At 41.4% G+C, this 22,188-nt stretch overlaps 1 protein-coding gene across 13 annotated transcripts in view; it reads left to right on the forward strand.

Annotated features, from left to right (window-relative positions):
- The window catches only part of ARHGAP28 (Rho GTPase activating protein 28), a 142,370-nt gene that overhangs the window by 53,430 nt on the left and 66,752 nt on the right, over window positions 1-22,188 (forward strand). For 2 of the 13 annotated variants that reach the window (XM_060405460.1, XM_060405464.1), the window contains exon 1: window positions 15,694-15,837. The exons of the other annotated variants lie outside the window; for them this stretch is intronic. In XM_060405460.1, the coding sequence (XP_060261443.1) occupies window positions 15,800-15,837 (38 nt within the window). In that variant the 5' untranslated portion in view covers window positions 15,694-15,799. Of the gene's footprint in view, window positions 1-15,693; window positions 15,838-22,188 lie in introns of those variants that run through there. 13 annotated transcript variants of the gene reach the window in all.

Below are 22,188 nucleotides of genomic sequence, written 5' to 3' on the forward strand. Positions count from 1 at the left end.
AGGAAGTCTGTCTATAAAATGCTATGAAAAGCCTTGTGTTTTCCAATTTTAGTCACATTTGAAAGTCTCGAGGACAGATATCTGGTTGTAATCCCCTGTCCTCGGACTTCATCCTAATGTCACTTTTGACAAATAGCAGCGTCTCTCCCAGGACCAGCCAGCAGTCTGCCGAGTCAGTCTTGTTTGTACTGAGGTGTCTGCTGAGCAGCAAATGCCCACGGCCAGCCAGATCCCTAAGGACATGAAGGAGACGCTTTTTTTCTGAAAGGAAATTCATGAAGGAAAAACCAACTGATTACCTCCTAAGCTGTCTTTGGAATTAATTTCAGTGCTTGTTAAAGAATCTAAATCTCCCTTTCATAAGGTTCTCACTGGAGTTCCTAATGAGGCCCTCATCCTCTGTCACCTGTAAGCAGCTCTCCCACGCAAGACTGCATAATCTATGTAAATAGAATCACACAGATGCCAAATTTTCCAAGCAGAATGGGGAGGGGGCGATTTTTATACCATGATTTTTCAAAATAAGAAATACCAACTTTGGACTATGAATATTGATTTAACCATTCATTTATTCATCCTTTCTTTTAAGAGGACCAGGTGTGTCACTCGACACATTACTTGTTAATAACTTCTTCTTTCTCATTTTTCTAGATTCCACATATATAAGCAATATTAAATGGTATTTATTTTCTGTTTCTGGCTTACTTCACTCCATATGACAGTCTCTGTTTCCATCTGTGTCTCTGCAGATGGCATAATTTTGTTCCCTTTCATGGCTCAGTAATATTTCGTTGTATGTAAGTACCACATCTCTCTTATCATTCTTCTTTTCGATGGACATGTAGGTGCTTCCATGTCCTGGCTTTGTAAATAGTGCTGTAGTGAACATTGGGGTGCATGTGTGTTTTTGTAGTATGGTTGTCTCCAGGTACATGCCCAGGAATGCAATTGCTGGGTCATATGGTATAAACTTCAGCAAGATCTTTTTTGACCCATTTCTTAAAGTGATGAAAATGAAAACAAACATAAACAGATGGGACCTAAACTTAAAAGCTTTTGCATAGCAAAGGAAACCGTAAACAAGAAGAAAAGACAGTCCTCAAAATGGGAGAAAATATTTGCAGATGAAGCACCTGACAAAGGATTAATCTCCAAAATATACAAACAGCTCATGAAGCTCAATATCAAAAAAAAAAAAAAAATCCAATCAGAAACTGGACATTTCTTCAAAGAAGTCACACAGATGGCCAAGAAACACATGAAAAGATGCTCAGCATCACTAACTGTTAGAGAAATGCAAATCAAAACCACAGTGAAGTATATTACCTCACACCAGAGTGGCCATCATCCAAAAACCTACAAACAGTAAATGCTAGAGAGGGTGTGGAGGAACGGAAACCCTCCTACACAGTTGGTGGGAGTGTAAACTGATACAGCCACTGTGGAGAACAGTATGGAGGTTCCTTAAAAAAACTGAAAACAGAATTACCACCTGCAGGCTTCCCAGGTGGCCCTCGTGGTAAAGAACCTGCCTGCCAATGCAGGAGCTATAAGAGACCCGGGTTTGAGCCTGGGTTGGGGAGATCCCCTGGAGAAGGAAATGGCAACCCACTCGATTTCTTGCCTGGAGAATCTCATGGATAGAGGAGCCTGGCAGGCTACAGTCCATAGAAAGAGGAGCCTGGCAGGCTACAGTCCATAGTGTCGCACAAAAAGTGGACATAACTGAAGCAACTTAGCATGCACGCATGGCACTTTTTAGGAATGAGTTAACAGTGAAAATAATTATGAAGGTATTCATTTCCTTCTGTGAGTCTGATCTGCAGCTGAGGAAAGATGTTTTCACGTACGCAAATGATTCTCAACAGTGGGAACTTTTAAAAAAGATTGATACTGACATCTGGGCTGCACCCCTTTTGATCTGGAATGTGGTCCAGGCTTTAAGACTGTAAAAGCTGTATGTGCAAAGTGATACCCTAGTGCTTCCCGTAAGTGCTTTACTTTACTACTCAGAGACACAGATTTAACCAAAGTGTTAAGCACAACTCTCAAAGACTCATCTATTGTAAATACATAGGCACAAAGTATTATTTTAATGTAAAAGCTTAGTTCATCTTTTCTAACACTCTGTACCAGTTATATCAATCATTGATTGATCAGCTGCCATTTCCTCCTAACTAACCTGACTTAGTGTTCTTCTTTTGGCACATTCTGGTTCCTTCTACCTTTTGTCTTGTCAGAAACCCGGCTTCAGCTCCTGCAAGCCAGCTGGGTCTGTGAGGTGCTTGAAGATTTTCTTCCTGCAGCTTTGGGCAACTTACACTAATTTGGTCACTCGTCAAGTACTTCTTGCAGGCAAACTCAGCATCAGGGCTTAGAACACAAAGATGATTAAAACACAGTGTTTTCCCAGGAAGAGGAACTCTTGGCAGTCATTTCTCTCTTATACCAAGAGATAAGTGCTACCACAGAGCATCCACAATGATATTTGGGAAGAGTTTGAGTGGCTGCTAACTCTGTGGGCAAAAGCTCCAGGCTGTAATGGCATTTCAATAGAGTCTTAAAGGATAAATGTGCTATTTGACCTGGCAGCAAAAGAGAAAAAGGACATTCTTGTCAGAGAAAAACAGCCTTGCAGAAAATGCCACAGTCCATGGCGTGTTCAAGCAAAAGTGGCAGGTTTCTGTTTGTTGGTGCGGAATTGCAGAGGACAAGGCTGAAAAAACAGACTTGGGAGAGCAGTTCTCTGATCTTTTCATGACATGCCTATGCATTTGCTCCTCGACCTTTGCCCTGCCAGGGAGCTAGTGGGAAGGGACAAATCTATGCTTTGAAAACCTTCATCTCAATGCAGCATGGAAGATGGACAGAGGGGAAAATACCCAGGAAGGAAGGCTGTCACAAATAACGGGACGATGGTCCAGACGCTGTTGACAAGGCTTGAAAAGGATTTAAAGTAATTCCTTATAGGAAAAACCTGAGCGTGGTGGAAAATCATGAAGATAATGGAAAAACAAAACCATGAAGGAGAAAATACAAATCATCTATACTCCTTTGCCGAGAGATAACCACCATTAGTGGATTCATTCCAGTCATTTTTCCCTGCATAATTTATATGGTTAAGATAATTTTAGAGCCTGATTTTTCATTTAACGCTATGAGAACCGGTCTTATTATAATAAAGACATCCATTAGCATAACTTTAATGGCTGCAAAATCACTTTTGGATGGTTGCACAATAAAAATACCAAACCATTCCCTTAACTGGTTACTTCCAAATTTTCGTAAATAACCTTCTATTTAGCAACTCTGTGCATAAAGTTGTATAAATTAACCATTTTTATAGGCTATATAACTTAAGTAAAATCAATGAGTTAAGCAACACTTAACGCTGTCTTTAATGCTGCTTCCTGTGTTTTAGAAAAAGTGCAAAAACGTGTGCTCTAAATTTTAGACATAGAGCCATTTGGCAAATAAGTGTTAGTCAAAGCTGTCAAAGTAAGCAGGGGACATAAATCAGGTAAAAAGGTGGGGGGTGCAGATGAAACTCGGAGCACTGCAGCTTAGAGTTGGGTATAAAGGAATCAGTAAAAAAGAGTAAGAAAGGGGCTCAGAAGGGCCAGGAGATAGCTTGTCCAAGAAGCCAGAAATGAGAGATTTTCCAGAGAAGGAACAATGGCTACAACCCTGGCTTTCAACTTTATCGGACAGATTTGTTCCGTTTATCATCCCATGATGAAATTTACCGATAACACGCGCTGCTTGTGCAAGCAGCACCAAGTGTTAGTCACTCAGTTGTGTCTGTTTGCGACTCCATGGACTCTGTCGCCCACCAGGCTCCTCAGTCCATGGACTTCTCCAGGCAAGAATGCTGGAGTGGGTAGCCATTCCCTTCTACAGGGGAATCTTCCCGACCCAGGGATTGAACCCTGGTCTCTTGTGTTGCAGGCAGATTCTTTCCCATCTGAGCCACCAGGGAACTTGTGCACATAATGTTAAACATCAACATAGTGCTCCAACTGTGAGATAAAATAATAAAGTATATTCTATATAACAAGTATTTCAATGCATAAACGTTGGGACACGACTCAAGCAGATGGGACTATGAAGGAGTTGGATGGCTGCTCTGATGGGCAGAGTCAGCGTGGATGGGGCCCTTGCACGTGGAAATCAGGCTACCTGGGCTTCCTGCTGCCTTGCCGCATAGGACTTGAATTGCCAGAACAGTAAATATTCGAACAAAACAAAGTATAGTTTTCCCTCCACTTACATTATAGTTGTGTTCCTGGAAAATTCTGTGTATGCAAAATACTTTGTATTAAGTCTGAAACTGAATCAGGCTCTGAATCACTGAATCAGGTTGCAGTGATTACAAATGGGTGTCTCACCTGTGATCACTGTCCAGCAGGGCATTTGAAAGTCACATGTGATGCAGGACAGTTCTTTCTTGGTGAAGGACTGTCCACTGGATCGTAAGACTCCTAGCATTCCTGGCCCTGCTGATTAAATACCAGAAGGCCCCTAGTTGTTCTGACAATAAAAAGCTCTCCCACAGCATTCCAGGGCACTCCCTGCGGAGTGACAGAGTCCAAGCGAGCAGCATGGGTTCCCGGTGTCGTCCCTCCTTTGTCTTTAGAATTCTTTAGCTTTAAGAGTTTGGGCTAAGCAAGAGATGGAGGGGAATTAACGTGATGCGTGACCTCCATAGAATTCTTGGTTCTTCCCTCCTTAAATGATTATAGAGTTTTCCCCTGCCCTTTCTACATAAATTTCCCCAATTCATTCTTTCCTCACTGAAGTGTAAGTTCTTGGGTTAATTCATTAGACGTACAGGTATTGCAGTTCCCCTTAGCAAAGACTGATAGAGCAGTATCTAGCCCACATACAAACTAAGTCTATTCCTTAAAGCTGTTTCCAGACCAATGCTTATAATCACTTATTAAGAAGAACATAATGAGGATCCTGAAAGAAACACCTCAGTTATTCTGGGTGATCTGTGTGGCCTTTATAGTGATCATTTGGGTGCCGAAGCTTTCCTTGTTTCTTCCCAGGAGACTATTCTCCTTTGCGACCTTGGGCAAGTCACTTAACATTGGCAGGTTCCATTTCTTCATGATTAGAATACATATGAAACATAATAAATGTGAAACTCTAAAATACTGTAAAGTGTAAGGTCAATAGTTGGTATGGGACTATGGCTGACTATAGAAGACTTTAGAATTTGGGAATAATAAGGTTTTCTTATGCTCAAAGTAAGGGCACTTAAAGAAACTTACTCCTCTAGTATTTCTTTAAAGTGTTATTTTAACTATTCAGACCACAGGTCCTCTTACATTTAACTCAATTTCATGTTTAGTTTTTCCTCTTCTGTCTTTTCATGCCCAAGGGGAACAGGTAAGTTTAGGATGGATGGAAGCATTGTAGAAGAAAAGAATTAGACATAGGGCCCTGGTGGTTATGTTCTGAGTGGCAGGAGAATAAAGAATTGCAGCCAGTTTTTAGGGAACCGTTTCAATGTCTTTTCGTCTTCTCGTTTTTTCACTCATCTCAACTGCACATGAAGCCGCGCTGTGAACTGTAAAACACTGCCTGTGTTTCTAGGCAGTGATACTGAAAAGACAGTAAGTTATCCTCTGTTTGCTTTCATCAGTAAAGGTTGTAAATTGGCTTCCAGTTTGTTCAGGGAGATCCAGGAAGGTTAAGAGTCATCCAGAATGGCTCAGAAAATATAATTCACAATATAAATGGATGAACTTTAGGGTACATGTGTCTGTTTGAGTTACGATTTTCTCAGGATATATGCCCAGTAGTGGGATTGCTGGGTCATATGGTGTAGTTACATGTTTCATTTTTTTAAGGAACCTCCATACTGTTCTCTGTAGTGGCTGTATCAATTTGCATTCCCACCAACAGTGTAGGAGGATTCCCTTTTCTCCACAACCCTCTCCAGCATTTATTGTTTGTAGATTTTTGGTTGATGGCTATTCTGACTGTGTGGGATGATACCTCACTATAGTTTTGATATGGAATCTGGAAAAATGTTACCAATGAACCTATTTGTAGAGCAGTAGTAGAGAGACAGACATTGAGAACAGATTTGTGGACGCAGCGGGGACAGGAGAGGGTGGGGTGAACTGGGAGAGTAGCAGGGGCATATAGACACGACCATGTGTAAAGCAGAAGCTAGTGGGAAGCTGCTACTTAGCACAGGGAGCTCAGCGGGATGGTCTGTGATGACCTAGAGGGATGGGATGGGTGCCCAGCATGGGAGGCAGACTCAAGAGGGAGGGGGTATATGTATATGTATAGCTGATTCACATTGTTGTACAACAGGAACCAACACATTGTAAAGCAATTATCCTCCAATTAAAAAAAGAAAATTTGACGCCTGAAGTCACCCATCAACTATGAGTTTATCCTGGATTCAAGTTTTGATTAAATCATTCCTGCAGTGGCTATGAAGGGGAGAGCGGGATTATCCATTGTAGATTTCAATGGTGAAATAAATTATATGAATTCTTTATTCATTTACAGTTAAGAAAAATAAAAATATTGAATAGCAAACACTGTTAAGCTGTTTTTCCACTTCAACAATGTTTCTCTTTGAGAGAATGTGCAATGGTGTGCAGTCCTAAAGCTTAAAATGTTGCAGAACAGATGCACAGAAGAGGAACTGTGTTCAGATAACTGCCGGGTTGGCTCTATATTTTCTATAGTTTATCTCACTGCACATCATCACTACTTCTCTCCCAACCCCTTGGATCCTCCCCACAAAGTAAGTATCGTAATAGACCAGCAAGTTTTGTTAGAATCCATCTTTTTTGCTTTGTAATGTGGTAAGTAAATTGCGGGGTTATTTGCTTGATGTTTTTGCCCGTCTTCAAACACGAGAAAAAAATGTCACTCTTAAAAACTGACTCATCGGCCTTCAGCTGTAATAGGAAAATGAGGCAGCAGTCCTGTGAATTGCGGAGAGGTCTTGGGGCTAACCAGCCCTGCCAGGAAGAGCTTGATCCTGCGCTTTTGTTTTAGAGTCAGTCTTCCTTAACTTGTGATATGGAAAATTCACGGCTTTCAGTTTTCTTGTACATGCTTTAGGTTCACTTTAAGGGCTAAAGTCTTTCTTTCCAGACCTTGCTTTTTGCTCATTCAACAGAAGAATTCAAGCCTCTGAATTCTAATGTCACATGACTGAATTTTTCAATTATGGCCTTTCCTGGATATATCAAGGAAGATTAAACAGGTTTAAACAGGCTTTCTGGAGAAATCAACTGAAGCATTGATATTTTATTTTCCCAGATTGCCATTGGAGTATTTTCCTGCACATTTGGGTTATTAAAAACTAATTTTCTAAATCCAAGACTGGAACTTAGAGCACTTTTCTCTCTAGATGAGTGGACCTTTATACAAAAATTCCAACTCACAGTATGAAAAAAGCACAGGCGAGTTTTAGTGGGGCCTCCCATTCTTCCTGGGGTCCAGCGAGGAGAGTCAGGCATTAGAGAATCTCAGTGTGTCAGAAGGACACAGCCCATGCCCCTGGGGAGAAGTCGGGGGATGGGGGTGTGTCCACAGCCTCGGTTCCCCAGGAGCGGGCTGCTCTCTTCAGCTGGGGGAGGGAGAGTTATCTCTTGACTGTCTAAGGTGGCACACAGCTGCAGCCTGCACCCAGCACGTGTTCTTTTGCTGTGGGCCAGGGGTCAGCAGCACATTTCCTGTAAGAAGTGCGATGTAAATGCTTTCAGCTTTGTGGTCAATAGCAGCACCTCTGTGCCAAGTATTCACTGTCATTGCCACACAGATGCAACTGTGGGCTGTACTTGACAGTGGGAGAGGCTGGGTGTCAGTAGAGCTGTCCTTTGTCCACGTGTGGTTTAATGAGCCTCCTTCTTACTGTGTGACCTGGGTGTAGCCTGAGCCTTAAGGCGAGAAGGAGCATCTGGGGGCCTGGTTCCCATCTACATGAAGGGTGACCCAACACTTAAGAGACTGGGCCTCCCAAAGCACTTGTGGTGTACAGGCCACAGCTTGGGGCTTTCCAGCGAAAGTCTTAAACCATAGCCAAGTAAGTTACACCCTTACGTTTCACGTGTGACATTGGAAGACTAGATTCACACTATAGCTCGTGGCACAAGGTGGACTATCACAGTTAAGGACTGCGGACTTGTCCTGTGTTTGGGGACAGTCAGGTAAACGGATGGATAGAAGTGCTTAACAAAATGTATGGAACATGCAAGGGTGAGATGCCCAGTATTTATTGAATCTGAAGCATGTATACCAAAAGCAGCATGCCCTGGTGGTAGCCAGCCAAGAGCTATAGCTGGAACTCACTGGAAAGAAGTTCTCATTAAATGGAAGCGGTGTGAATGTGTGCACGTGCACACACGCACGCATGTATCTACGTACATTTAGAGATGCACACGCACACAGGCATTTGTTCGGGACTGTATGGGATTGCCTTTCTCCATTACAGCTCTTCACCTTCCCTCCCTCTGTTCCTGATGGAGAAAAACAGAATTCTGCTGAGCTTGAACCCCACCTTAAGCTCAAGATTGCTGGAAGAAATATCAATGACCTCAGATATGCAAATAACACCACCCTTATGGCAGAAAGTGAAGAACTAAAGAGCCTCTTGATGAAAAGTGAAAGAGGAGAGTGAAAAAGTTGGCTGAAAGCTCAACATTCAGAAAACGAAGATCATGGCATCTGGTCCCATCACTTCATGGGAAATAGATGGCGAAACAGTGGAAACAGTGTCAGACTTTATTTTTGGGGGCTCCAGAATCACTGCAGATGGTGATTGCAGCCATGAAATTAAAAGATGCTTGCTCCTTGGAAGAGAAGTTATGACCAACCTAGACAGTATATTAAAAAGCAGAAACATTACCTTGCCAACAAAGGTCCATCTAGTCAAAGCTATGGTTTTTCTAGTAGTCATGTATGGATGTGAGAGTTGGACTATAAAGAAAGCTGAATCCTGAAGAATTGATGCTTTTGAACTGTGGTGTTGAAGAAGACTCTTGAGAGTCCCTTGGACTGCAAGCAGATCCAATCAGTCAATCATAAAGGAAATCAGTTCTGAATATTCATTGGAAGGACTGAGGCTGAAGCTGAAACTCCAGTACTTTGGCCACTGATGTGAAGAACTGATTCATTGGAAAAGACCTTGATGCTGGGAAAGATTGAAGTCAGGAGCAGAAGATGATGACAGAGGATGAGATGGTTGGATGGTATCACCGACTCAATGGACATGAGTTTGGGTAAACTCCAGGAGTTGGTGATGGACAGGGAGGCCTGGTATGCTACAGTCCGTGGGGTCACAAAGAGTCAGGCACTACTGAGCGACTGAACTGAACTGAATCCCACCTTCCTGCCTCACTGGCAGTTTTGCTCAGTCTCTTTAGCCCCTCCCTTAGAGATCAGTCTCTCCTTTACTTTTTTCTTTTCTTTTATTGAAGTATAGTTGATTACAATGTGTTAGTTTTTTGTTATAGCAAAATGATTCAATTATGCATGCATATATTCATTTTCATATTCTTTCATTATAGTCTATCACAGAATATTGAATATAATTCCCTGTGCTATACAGTAGGACCTTATTATTTATCTGTTTTATATATAGTAGTGTATATCTGCTAAATGTAGTCTCCCAGTTTATCCCTGCCCCCCTTTCCACTGTAGTAACCATTGGTTTCTATGTCTGTGAGTCTGTTTCTGTGTCATATTTTAGATTCCACTTCTAAGTGATGTCGCATGATAGTTGTCACTTCTCTGGCTTTCTTTACTTAGTATGATAATCTCTGGGTCCATCCATGTTGGTGCAAATGGCATTATCTTTTTCTTTTTTACGGGCGAATCCCTCCTTTTCTAAAAGCTTCCTGCTCTTTCCTTCAAAGATGCTCACATTATCCTCATTCTAAATCAATAGCCACTTATTTGAGTACAACATTTCCTCATAACAACATGTTAGTCATTTGCTTCAGAAAAGTTAGGTGGCCACACAGGCTAAGAATTTCAGTAGCAGTCAGTTCACTGCACTTTTTAGATAATTGACTTTTCTCTTTTTCCCCTCTGAATTCTGTTTATTTCAACTTTGTTGTCACTTTCCAAAACACCTCATCACAATATCCTGTAGGTCTTAACAAATGAGATGGGCAAGTTAACCTACTGAAGTCCTATCAGACTTTTAGTGATTTAAGGAAGCAAAGCCCTAGCAAAGTTAGTCTAAAACTGCCAGTTTGTGCTTCTCCTTTTCACATATGCAAATATACACACAAACTTCTGTGATTTTATTCTTCATTCAAAATTATAAGTTTAACAAAAAACAAATGGAAAATGAGAACTGAGAACAGCATTAGCCAGGGTGTCTGTTTGGTGCTGAGCTCTGGAAACTGATAATGATAATAAAATACGGTTTATTGAGGCAGACCTCAGAGTTTACCAGAGTGGGGTAGCATCTATACGTCTGTGTCCAGTTAATATTCACTGGAGATGAACAGACTGTAGGGGTCAGTTAGTCCCTGCCTGCTTGTTACTGTTCTGTCGTCAAGTAAGCCTGACATTCTGAGGTCACCTATATCCACTTTCAAAATCCATCTTGCTTTGTGGAAGACAGCCTTTATTTTCCCTTTGGCATCACTGTGGCCCACCTGAAGCAACACTTCAGACGTAGGAAAACCCAGATCACTGTGACGCTTTTGGAGTTTGTTCTCTGTTGCTTTGAGACTGGGAGAGAAAAGATGGCCGTTGACGCAGATGCCTGCTTTCCAGACGTTCTTGTTGCCCAGGCGTCTGCCTTTCTTCAGTATGTCAGCTGAGGCCGGAACCCTCCTGGCACTGGTCTCTGGGACGATACATGCCATGCAGGGACTCTGGGTTTCCATCAGGTTCATGTGGTCTTTCCTCCCCTCCCTCTCCAAGCCTTCTGTTTCCTCTTTGCTTCCATAATAGCATAGCTTTGTTATCTCTCGGGAGCTGGCACTGCCTGGAACCGATTTCTACAACTTGGAGGTCTGTGAGAGAAAGGAAATTAGAAAATAGTGATTAACTTCAGATAATGGTTTTTAAAAACTTTTTTTTTAATGCAACCTTGAGTCCAAAGGAAAAGCTTTAAATTTGAAAGGAAGAAGAAGACAGGTACTTATTTTCTTTAATGAAATTCAAAATTTTGTAGAAAATAAATTATACTTATGAAATAATTTTCTGTAACGTGTTTGTTCAATAAAACATTCACTTACAAAAGGATTTCCATGCATACCCACCATTCATCTTACTATTTACATCAGTGAAGCAGGTATCAAGCCAGGACCTGTGCTAGGTGAAAGACTGAGGGATGTCAAGATAAATCTGATATAATTTTTTATTTCAAGTTTAAAATCTAATAGTTGAAGTGAGTCCTATCTTCAAGTCAGTGTAACACAAGAAAGTAAGTGGCATATGTTGGCAGATAATTTTCATCTGGTAAGATCAGGGACAATATCAGACACTATCAGAGATAGTAATATGTCAGTCAGTCTGTAAAACATTTCATTTTCCATTTGCAGCAACAGGGATGGACCTAGAGAGTGTCATACTGGGTGAAGTAAGTCCAACAGAGAAGGAGAAACATCATATGACATCCCTTATATGTGGACAAAGAAATGATACAAATGAACTTACAAAACAGAAAGAGACTCACAGACTTAGAGAACGGACTTATGGGTTGCCAGGGGGAGAGGATAGTTAGGGAGTTTGGGATGGGTCATGTACACACTACTATATTTTCAGTGGATCACCAACAAGGACCTATTGTATAGCATATGGAACTATGCCCATTGTGATGTGGCAGCCTGGATGGGAGGGGGGATTTGGGGGAGAAAAGAAAATCTCATTTTTCTCTTAACATTGTATAAAATTTCCTTTTTTTGGTAAAGTGTTCAAATCTTTACCTCAGTTAAAAAATTCAAAAAGTTAAAAAATAAAAAAGTTCTATAATATTATTAATGAATTTTGAAAATCTGTAAATATTCTTGATACAAGTACCTTTTCAGACATGTGATTTGCAAATATTTTCTTGTCGTATATCTTTTTGTTCTTTATTTATTTATTTTTGGTGGTATTGTTGAAGAGCAAACTTTAACTCCAGTTTTATTTTATGAATCATGCTTTTTATGACCACTTTGAAATCTTCACCTAACCCAAGTCACAAAGGTTTTCTCTTACGTTTTCTTCTAGAAGCATAATGGTTTCTAAAGGTTTTAAAAACTTTTGGGTTTTCCATTTAGCTCTATGACTCATTCTAAGTTAATTTTTTGTATATAGCGTAGAAGTTGCTTGTTTTTGTTTTTTGTATATAACGTAGAAGTTGTTTCTGTTTTTGTGTTTGTTTATATTTTGTTTTGATTATGGTTCTTGTTTGTTCCATCACTATTTGTTGAAAAAATTATTCTCTCCCTGTTGAATCCCTCTGCACCTTTGTTGAAAATGGATTGACATTACGTTGTGGGTTTATTTTTGGGCTCTATTCTGTTTCATTGATCTGTGTGCCTATTTGATGATAATGCTATGTTGCTTTCACTGTAGTTCTACAAATCTTGAATTTAGGTAACAAGTGTTCTGATTTCCCTTTTCCCATAGTTCTTTTGGCTATTTTAGGTTTTCTGTATTTCCATGTGAACTTTAGAAAGCCTGTCAATTTCTGCAGAGAAATCTGACTTTAATTTTGATTGAGATTGCAGTAAGTCTAAAGATCAATTTGAGGAGAATTGACATCTTAAAGTATTGAAGCTTCAAATCCATGTCCAAGTCCTATTAACTATAACTAATACTCCCAACCGTACCTGTAATTAATTCATTTTTCCTCAATGAATTAATGTAAGTCCACATTTACAAACACTTTAGGAAACTAATATTTTTGTTGAATTTATGATTTTACAAGTTTGACTGGACACTGGCATTTTCCTCGAAGAATTCTAGACTGGAAACAAATGGGAAAATGTGAGTCATTTAATAGACTTCAGAGATTAAATAAACTTCAGACAATAAATAGAGTTGTATCAGTTGTTTATCGAATAAGGAAGTCTAGGGATCAAGTGAGGTGGAGGTTCAACCTTCCTCCGTTAGGCAAACCACTTTCCTCTGAGAAGATAGCCTTTTTTGAGTCCATACAAAGATGCTTTATGGGCCAGCAGGTGCCCTGGTAGACTGATTTTATAGCTCTACTGAAATATAAATACCTATTAAGCAAAAACTGGGTAATTTTTGCTTTACTGTAAGAGCTTTTGCTGGGCTTCCCTGGTGGCTCAGACAGTGAAGAATCCACCTGCAATGCAGGAGACCCAGGTTCCATCCCCGAGTCAGGAAGATCCTCTGGAGAAGAGAATGACTGACTGCCCACTCCAGTATTCTTGCCTGGAGAATCTCATGGATGGAGGAGCCTGGTGGGCTACAAGTACAGTCCATGGGGTCGTGAAGAGTTGGACACAACTGAGAGACCACACACACACACACACACACACACACACAAGAGCTTTTGCATGGAAATTGGAAGCAGAAATGAAAACTCTCTTGCCCATTCAACAAAGAAAATAAAAACCAAAATATTAAATGGCAGCTTATTTTTTAAAGAAATGAAAGTAGATCCGGTGAAATGCAAGACCTAATTCCTTTGTGTCATTTGTAATTTTTTTTAAGGGGATGAAAGCTTGATGAATTTGTTCATAACAGAGTCTGTTCAGGAAATTATTGACTATCATAATTAATCCCAGTCAGCGGTAAAGAAAGAAGGCAATGTTCTTAGAAAGTGAGTGAATAGTAAGCCTTCGAGGAGGGAAAGCTACCTGGCTGGCTGGTATACTCCTCTTGGGAAGGAAAAGCTTCACCTGGCTAAGATGACGGATGTTGAAATCCCTGTCCAACCCCAGTGGTCTGAAGTATTGATTGCAGACACGTAGTTGACGACCGAGTATGAGATGGCTGGATGGCATCACTGACTCGATGGACGTGAGTCTGAGTGAACTCCGGGAGATGGTGATGGACAGGGAGGCCTGGCGTGCTGTGATTCATGGGGTCACAAAGAGTTGGACACGACTGAGCGACTCAACTGAACTGAACTGTCTGCCGTCAGGGATTAGATACTGAACTGCTGAGGGCCTTCATCACCAGTGCAGGGGGAGCTTCCGAGGTATTGGCTACAAGAGCCCCACCACATGAAGCTCACCACAAGCCAGCCAGTATGAAAGTGAGACAATAACAGCTCTTGTCTTTCCAAAGCTCATGTTTAACATGGGTATTCAGGTTACACGTCTGTGCCTGTCATCCTGTGAGAGGGCTTTGAGGACCCTTGTCCTGACAGTTGTTTTTACAGCGTTTAGAGAGTGTGAAGTGCTTTGACTGCTGGCTCTTGGATCTGCTCAAGGAATTTATCTGATGATGAACAGTGTCTTGAGTAAATTGGACAAGATGAGGTAGAGAGCTAATCCAAAATGCCTTTAGCTGGATGCCTGTGGTGATGATTGCTAATGGCGATCATAATAAAAGTGTGACTATAGAATTTATTGTAGCTCAACCTGGCTAGGGTACTTGGAAATTGTCTCTACATGCCATGAGGAAATCTGAGTTAAATGGGAGTCTTAGCTTCTACTTCCTTGGATAATTTTAAAATAGAATGAATTATTGACTCTATTCAATAAAGTCTAATGTATTCTAATATACCAACCAATAGATAGTTTAAAATGTGACTTATGTTTAATACTGCTAATATATCCCTTTTCTATTGGCTATATAGCAGATGTTTTTAATGTGTGTTAACTGTCTATATTTTATATATATCTTAGTGTATTTGGTCTGCTATACTTGTCAATATTATTAGTGAACTTTTAGAGAACCTTGCCTTTGGTTTCTTTTTTTTAATCTTTATTTTGTAGGACACTTTTGCATGTAGATCTATTTGTTCTTTAATGAAAACTTTGACTAGGGCCATAATTTCCAACATTTTTATGATAAAAATATAATCCACCTATTTTATCATGTGCTGTTTCAGGAATACATTAAGGGGACACAGGATAATCTTCAGTGTGAAAGTGTGAAGCTTTGTTTTGTTTTAGTTTGTTTGGTGAGTGAGTAAAGAATACAGTGTAAATGAATTAGTAGACTGGTGGTCATGGAGGAAAGAGCATGGAACAAGGCATCAGGAGGCCAGGTTTGTAGTTCTTGTTGTTTGGTTGCAAAGTCGTGTCTGGCTCTTTGCAACCCCATGGACTGCAGCACACCATGCTTCCCTGTCCTTGTAGTTCTCAGGAATTAGCTGTGTTATTTTGGAGAAGTTACTTAACCTCACTGAGCTTCATTTTTCTTATCTATAAAATGTGGTGTTTTATTGGCATTTCTCAGATTCCCTCTTAGCTCTCAAATTCTTGGATCCTCTGTTTCACTGGAAACCCTACTTACGGCTCTCAAAGCTGTCTGTAGGGATGTTAGGAAACAGTCATCTTAAAGTTAGACAGTGAAAACAAATGGAACACAAACAGTAATTGTTCAAATGGACCCTGTGTAATGAAAGCCATCATGATGTGAGTCTGAGTGTAGAAAAGTATACTGTGAAAGGAGAGAAATCTAAGAATGTTAATAATTATACATCTAGAGGCCAGTCACTCGCATCAGAATGTAATACATTGGATTTATGTTCTGCTTTTCATTCTATACCAAACAGGTTAAAGCTGAGCTGGTTCCAGGGCCCCACGAGGAAGAAGGCCAGTTCCACTTCAGGGAAAGCCTTGTCAAGAGGAACCATAGAGCTCTTTAAGGCCCATCCGCGTGGAGAATGGCCCAGAGAGACTGCCTGATAATCCCAGAGATCCTGTGTGTGCCTCTGTCCTGCTATTATTGAATTTTTGGAGCTGGAGAGAGGCAACAGACAAAAGAAATTGAAAAACAGCACAAGGAGGCTGTAGAGTAACATTTTCTCCTCTCACGGCTGAGTGTCAGTGGCTGGGTAATGATGACAGTAAACAGAGACCAGAGATGTGGGGGAAACAGAGGTTGCCAGTTGTGTTCCAGCAAATCATCACAGCACACAGAGGCACACAGGGAGCTGGAAAACAAGGCAGACCCTCAGAGGACACCAGAATGGGGGGCTCATCTGTTTAATCACTTTGAAAGTCAGACATAGCAAATACAGCCAGAGCAGGCTCCTCAGAAGTGTGTGATAACGTGTACACTGCAGTTCTGCAGTTTGGTTCTTAAAGATACGGGGTCTCTGTAGCTTTGTTGGTATTGTTGTTGTTCAGTTGCTAAGTCATGTCCGACTCTTTGTGACCCCATGGACTGCAGCATGCCAGGCTGCTCTGTCTTTTTCTGTCTCCAAAATTTGCTCAAATTCATGTCCATTGAGTCTGTGATGGCCCCCCAACCATCTTATTCTCTGTTGCCCTCTTCTCCTCTTGTTCTTTAATGAAAACTTTGACTAGGACATATTTTCCCAGCCTCGGGGTCTTTTCCAATGAGTTGGCTCTTCGTATCAGGTGGCCAGAGTATTGGAGCTTCAGCTTCAGCCAGACCTTTGTCAGCAAAGTGATGTCTCTGTTTTTTAATACACTGTCTATATTTGTCATAGCTTTCCTTCCAAGAAGCAACTGTTTTTTAATTTCAGGGCTGCCGTCACTGTCTGCAGTGATTTTGGAGCCCAAGAAAATAAAATCTGTCATTGCTTCCACTTTTTTCCCCATCTATTTGCCATGAAGTGATGGGACCAGACGCCATGATCTTAGTATTTTTTCATGTTGCGTTTCAAGATAGCTTTTTCACTCTTCCCTTTCACCCTCATCAAAAGGATTCCTCTTCACTTTCTGCCATTAGAGTGGTACCATCTGCATGTATGTAGCTTACTTTTGATGTAAAAATACAGCCTTTAAAAATTATTTACCCAGGTGACATGGAGAATAGTAATCTGAGAAGCACAAAGCAGACTTGTGGCGACACATATCACTGAATGGATAAAGGATAGATTTCTATTAGAGAATGTGGGAGAGCTGCTTTTTGCTTGCATTCTGTTTTACAGAGTCCTTCTTGAACATCTCCTAATTTAATTTTTAAAAAAATGAGCCTCTGAGCGATGATTAGGTATCACCAAACTAGTTGTTCACTCATAATTTTAGCTTATCCTCATAGATAATATGGTAGGAGTCACTTGTGTGGTTGAGTGAGCTTCACCAAAATCAGTGTATACCTCGACATCAATATATACCTCAAACTCATAAACCACATATTAGTTTTAAAACAGAAAATACAACATTGACCAGGAGTGGTTTCCTCTGCCTGCACAGCAGACATTTCAGACTGTCTCTTGTTTAGATGATTATTGTTTGAGCAGATATGATAGTTCCCATCTGTGATTGTTATCCTTTGCTCAGAAAAACCAGTAACTTTTCATAGAAGTGGTTTTCCTTCTTTCTAAACCTATGGACCTTTTTGAAAATTTGATTCTTTTTTGCTTTTTCTGAAGTTTGCCTTTACTTTCAAATTCCCAAGTACTTTAAAAAAGGATGTTATCTTTTTAGAGCAGTTTTAGTTTCACAGCAAAATTATGGGGAAGTATCAGAGATTTCCCATACACTTCTTGCCCCCCTCACATGCCCAGCCTCCCCTATTAACAGCATCGGCACCAGAGTGGCTCATCTGTTACAACTGATAAACCGATATTGACCCATCATAATCACCCGAAGTCCACAGTTTACATTCTCTGGGTCTGGACAAGTGTATGGGCTTTCCTGGTGGGTCAGTGGTAAAGAATCCACCTGCCAATGCTGGAGACATGGGTTTGATCCCTAGGTTGGGAAGATCCCCTGGAAAAGGAAATGGCAGCCCACCTTAGTATCCTTGCCTGGAGAATTCCATGGACAGAAGAGCCTGGCGGGCTACAGCCCATGGGGTCGCAAAGAGTCGGACACGATTTACCTACTGAACAACTACAACAACACAGTGTCATATGGAACGGTTTCCTTGCCCACAGACCCTCTGTATTCCATGTGTTCATTCCTCCTTTCCTGCCCCCCATTACCCACTGTGGCCCCATTGAGTCCCTTGCTTCATAAACACTGGGGTGCAGCGTGTAATCACTGGAAATTATTTCTTCATTGTCACTTTTCCCATTTCTAGCCCAGTGCCTGTGCTCAAAAGTGATATATAGCTGCATAAGAATTTAATTGCTGCTCTGCACCTCAGTTGGTTAAAAAAGAATTCTAGCTTGCAAAACCATTTCAAATATTCCATGCTGAGTGACTGAGATTTGTTTGCTGTTTTAAGCCTCCCCTAATCTACAAACACATTTTTCTGTATCTCGTTCTGCCAACAGGGAGGTTCAGGCAGACCTGTTTACCTTCTGAGGGAAAGGCTTCATCAGCTTTCTCCTCACTCCTCTCAGAGAGCAGAGGAAGGTGGGAACAGAACAGAAAACGGGGCTGGCAGGCGGCGAAGGAGAGGCTGCCAGAATGATAGCGAGAGACCGAGTCGGGGGCCAGAGAAAGAGCGGGCATCTCCTCTGTGCTCTCGCTTCTGTTAATCTGAAACCATAGCTTCTTTTTATCACCATCGCCTTTCAAGTGCTTTCTCCAAGGCATCCAAGTTGAGCTTGTTTATAAGCATGTTAAAATCCAAGGATATTGAGAAACCAGAGCCTGAAAACAAGGTATTTATCCTCTATCTTTCTCATCCTGGGTGGCCTCCCCAGGAAGCTGAGAGGGCAGACAGCTGCATGACCCTGGCTGTGCCCAGCATCTGTCCCAGAGGGTGAGAGGTTTCTCTTGCAGGAACCCTGCTGCACAGGCCCTGGCGTGGTCAGCATCCAAGATGATTTCTCAAGATGGCCAGGCTGTGCCACCACCAGCATCATTCAGTGACTGTGATGAAGGGGAATTCAGGCCTTTCTTTCAGAAAGAAAAGGGGAAATCTGATTTTGATACATTCTTCCTAAAATCTCTTGGATTATGTTTGAATTGAGAGCAACATAGATATATTCCCTGTATATCTAGGCAGGGATATCTTCAGCCAGATTGAAGTTTAACTCCACTGTGTACTGGGGCTTTCCAGGTGTTGCTAGTGGTAAAGAATCCACCTGCCAATGCAGGAGACACAAGAGACATGGGTTTGACCCCTGGGTTGGGCAGATCCCTTGGAGAAGGGAATGGCTACCCACTCCAGTATTCTTGCCTGGAGAATCCCATGGATGGAGGAAGCTGGCGGGCTACAGTCTACAGGGTCACAGAGAGCCGTCCATGACTGAGTGCACACACAGTGCACCGCAGTGTGCTGATCAAGGCCAGACCAAGACATGTGGTTAGGCTGATAATTTGGCCACCCTTAAAGTGGAAAACAGACTGGTTCCAAATAGGAAAAGGAGTACGTCAAGGTTGTATATTGTCACCCTGCTTATTTAACTTCTATGCAGAGGACATCATAGGAAACGCTGGGCTAGAAGAAGCACAAGCTGGAATCAAGATTGCCGGGAGAAATATCAATCACCTCAGATATGCAGATGACACCACCCTTATGGCAGAAAGTGAAGAGGAACTAAAAGCCTCTTGATGAAAGTGAAAGAGGACAGTGAAAAAGTTGGCTTAAAGCTCAACATTCAGAAAATGAAGATCATGGCATCCGGTCCCATCACTTCATGGGAAATAGATGGGAAACAGTGGAAACAGTGTCAGACTTTATTTTTGGGGGCTCCCAAAATAAATCTGCAGTGAAATCACTGCAGATGGTGATTTCAGCCATGAAATTAGAAGATGCTTACTCCTTGGAAGGAAAGTTATGACAAACCTACACAGCATATAAAAAAGCAGACATTACTTTGCCAACAAAAGTCCATCTAGTCAAGGCTATGGTTTTTCCAGTAGTCATGTATGGATGTGAGAGTTGGACTATAAAGAAATCTGAGTGCTGAAGAATTGATGCTTTTGAACTGTGGTGTTGGAGAAGACTCTTGAGAGTCTTCTCTGCAAGGAGATCCAACCAGTCCATCCTAAAGGACATCAGTTCTGGGTGTTCATTGTAAGGACTGATGTTGAAGCTGAAAATCCAATATTTTGGCCACCTGATGTGAAGAGCTGACTCATTTGAAAAGACCCTGACACCAGGAAAGATTGAGGGCAGGAGAAGAAGGGGACGACAGAGGATGAGATGGTTGGATAGCATTACCAACTCAATGGACATGAGTTTGGGTAGGCTCCAGGAGTTGATGATGGACAGGGAGGCCTGGCATGCTGCAGTTCATGGGGTCGCAAAGAGTCAGGCACAACTGAACGACTGAATTGAACTGAAAAAGTGGAAAATCATTATATTAGATCGCACTTTCCTTTAGGAGGCACATTACTGACTGACTAATCTTACTTGAATATTCCCCTGAGTGGGGTGGAGGTGGTGTCTCATCTCACCCCACCCCAAATTACTCATTAAAGTATTCCTTCTATTTACATCAGTTAGGAATCATTTGGACTGCAAATAGTAATGACAACAACATAGAGCAGTTTTTGAAAATAGTTTTTCTCACATTGTTAGAAGTCCAGAGAATAGGCAGCCTCTGGGGTTATTTCTGAGATTCAATAATATCAAGGCTGATTAGTGCAATTTTATAGCCTTTCTCTCATGGTTGCAAGATGGCTGCTGAGGCACTAGTCATCTTGTCTACATTACAGTAAAGAAGAAGAAGGAAGAGAAAAAGATAGCAGTGAGATCAGGAAAACAAAAGATTACACTGAAACCATGGGAAAAGATTGTTCTTATGTGACTTGGGCAGAATTGTGTCAGGTGGTCACTCTGACCTAAGGGAGTTGGAGAAACCAGGCTTGGGAATGGGGTTGGATCAGAGATGAGTTCTGATAAGTGCAGTTTTATTTATTTCATTGTATTCCTAGTAACATTTTAGTGCCTTTTATAGCTTGACTGTATACCTAGCCATAGGAATGCTAAGAAGTTAGTTAAATTATAGCAATAACACATGGGATCACTATATGCCATGCATTTACATATATTTACTCAGCTAATCCTCATAATAATGCAGAGCATGTATGTGAATCATAGTCCATTTTACAGATTAGGAAATGCAGGCCCAGAGGCTCAGTAGCTTGCTCAAGGTTGAGAGCTTGCTCTAGGAAGTGGCAGAGTCCACATTCAAACCTGAGCCCACTAGGCTTTAGAGTTGTTCTCTAAATCTTCCTGAGGAGGTGACATTTACATTAGGAGCTGAGTGACAAGAAGCATCTTGCTGTGGAAAGACACAGAATATTCCTGGCAGAAAAAAACAGTAAGAGAAAATTCCCTAAGGGAAGGAAGACCTTGGCTGTTTTAGAGGAACTGAGAAGAGATTAGCAGGCCTGGTGCTAATGCCAGGGGAGAGTGATAGAAGGTGAGATGGATCAGATGGTTGGGGACAGAAATGCCGGCCTCAAAGTCAGAGGCAAGAATTTGCATTTTGTAGTATTCGTGGTGGGAAGTTACTGTGTCTTCACTTTACTCTCCATAACCTCTCCCTGTTGTATGATGAGACATGTAATACTTGCTTTGACTACTTTATAGAGTTCAGGTGAGGATCAAATGATGGAATGTGTGTGACAGTAAATTGTTCTGTGTGAAATTCTTTATAAAATTAGAAATAGTAAAGGCCACAGAGTAAGTATTTCTTAGCAAGAAGTATGTCTTATAAATGCTTTGTGGACTACACTAAAAACAACTGAACTTGTGACTGGACAGAACAAGCGGTTCATTAGCAAATGCAACGTTTAAGAAATACCTAATGTGTTTTACAGTGTTCTGTGGGAGTGCCACTTCCATTAGAACAAACACTAGGTTATGGCTGATTATCTTTCTCTGCAAGGACAGAAGAGAGGATGCGTGTAAAATCATGTTTTAAGAGCTATAGTGGAGAGCTGTGGACACAATGAAGTCTAAGGGAACTCAGTTCCAGGAGGGAAGAGATCTTCCTAGTGAGCAAAGCCCAGAAGTCACTTCCTTCCTTTGTGTGTGTCTCTCCCTGAGTCTCTGCACTGTTGGGCAGACGATGATACCTGCCCAAGCAGAGGGGCTTTATGGGGAGAGGAGACACCCTGGAGGTCGGGATCTGTCGAAGCTTAATTGCAGAGCTGATTCTCCACGTCTGACAACTCTCTCCCTTGGGATTTTGCTCATAAAGGCTCTAAAGTAGACAGCAATTCCTGTAAT

Source organism: Ovis aries, chromosome 23, assembly GCF_016772045.2.
Source record: "Ovis aries strain OAR_USU_Benz2616 breed Rambouillet chromosome 23, ARS-UI_Ramb_v3.0, whole genome shotgun sequence".
Classification (NCBI taxonomy): Eukaryota; Metazoa; Chordata; class Mammalia; order Artiodactyla; family Bovidae; genus Ovis; species Ovis aries.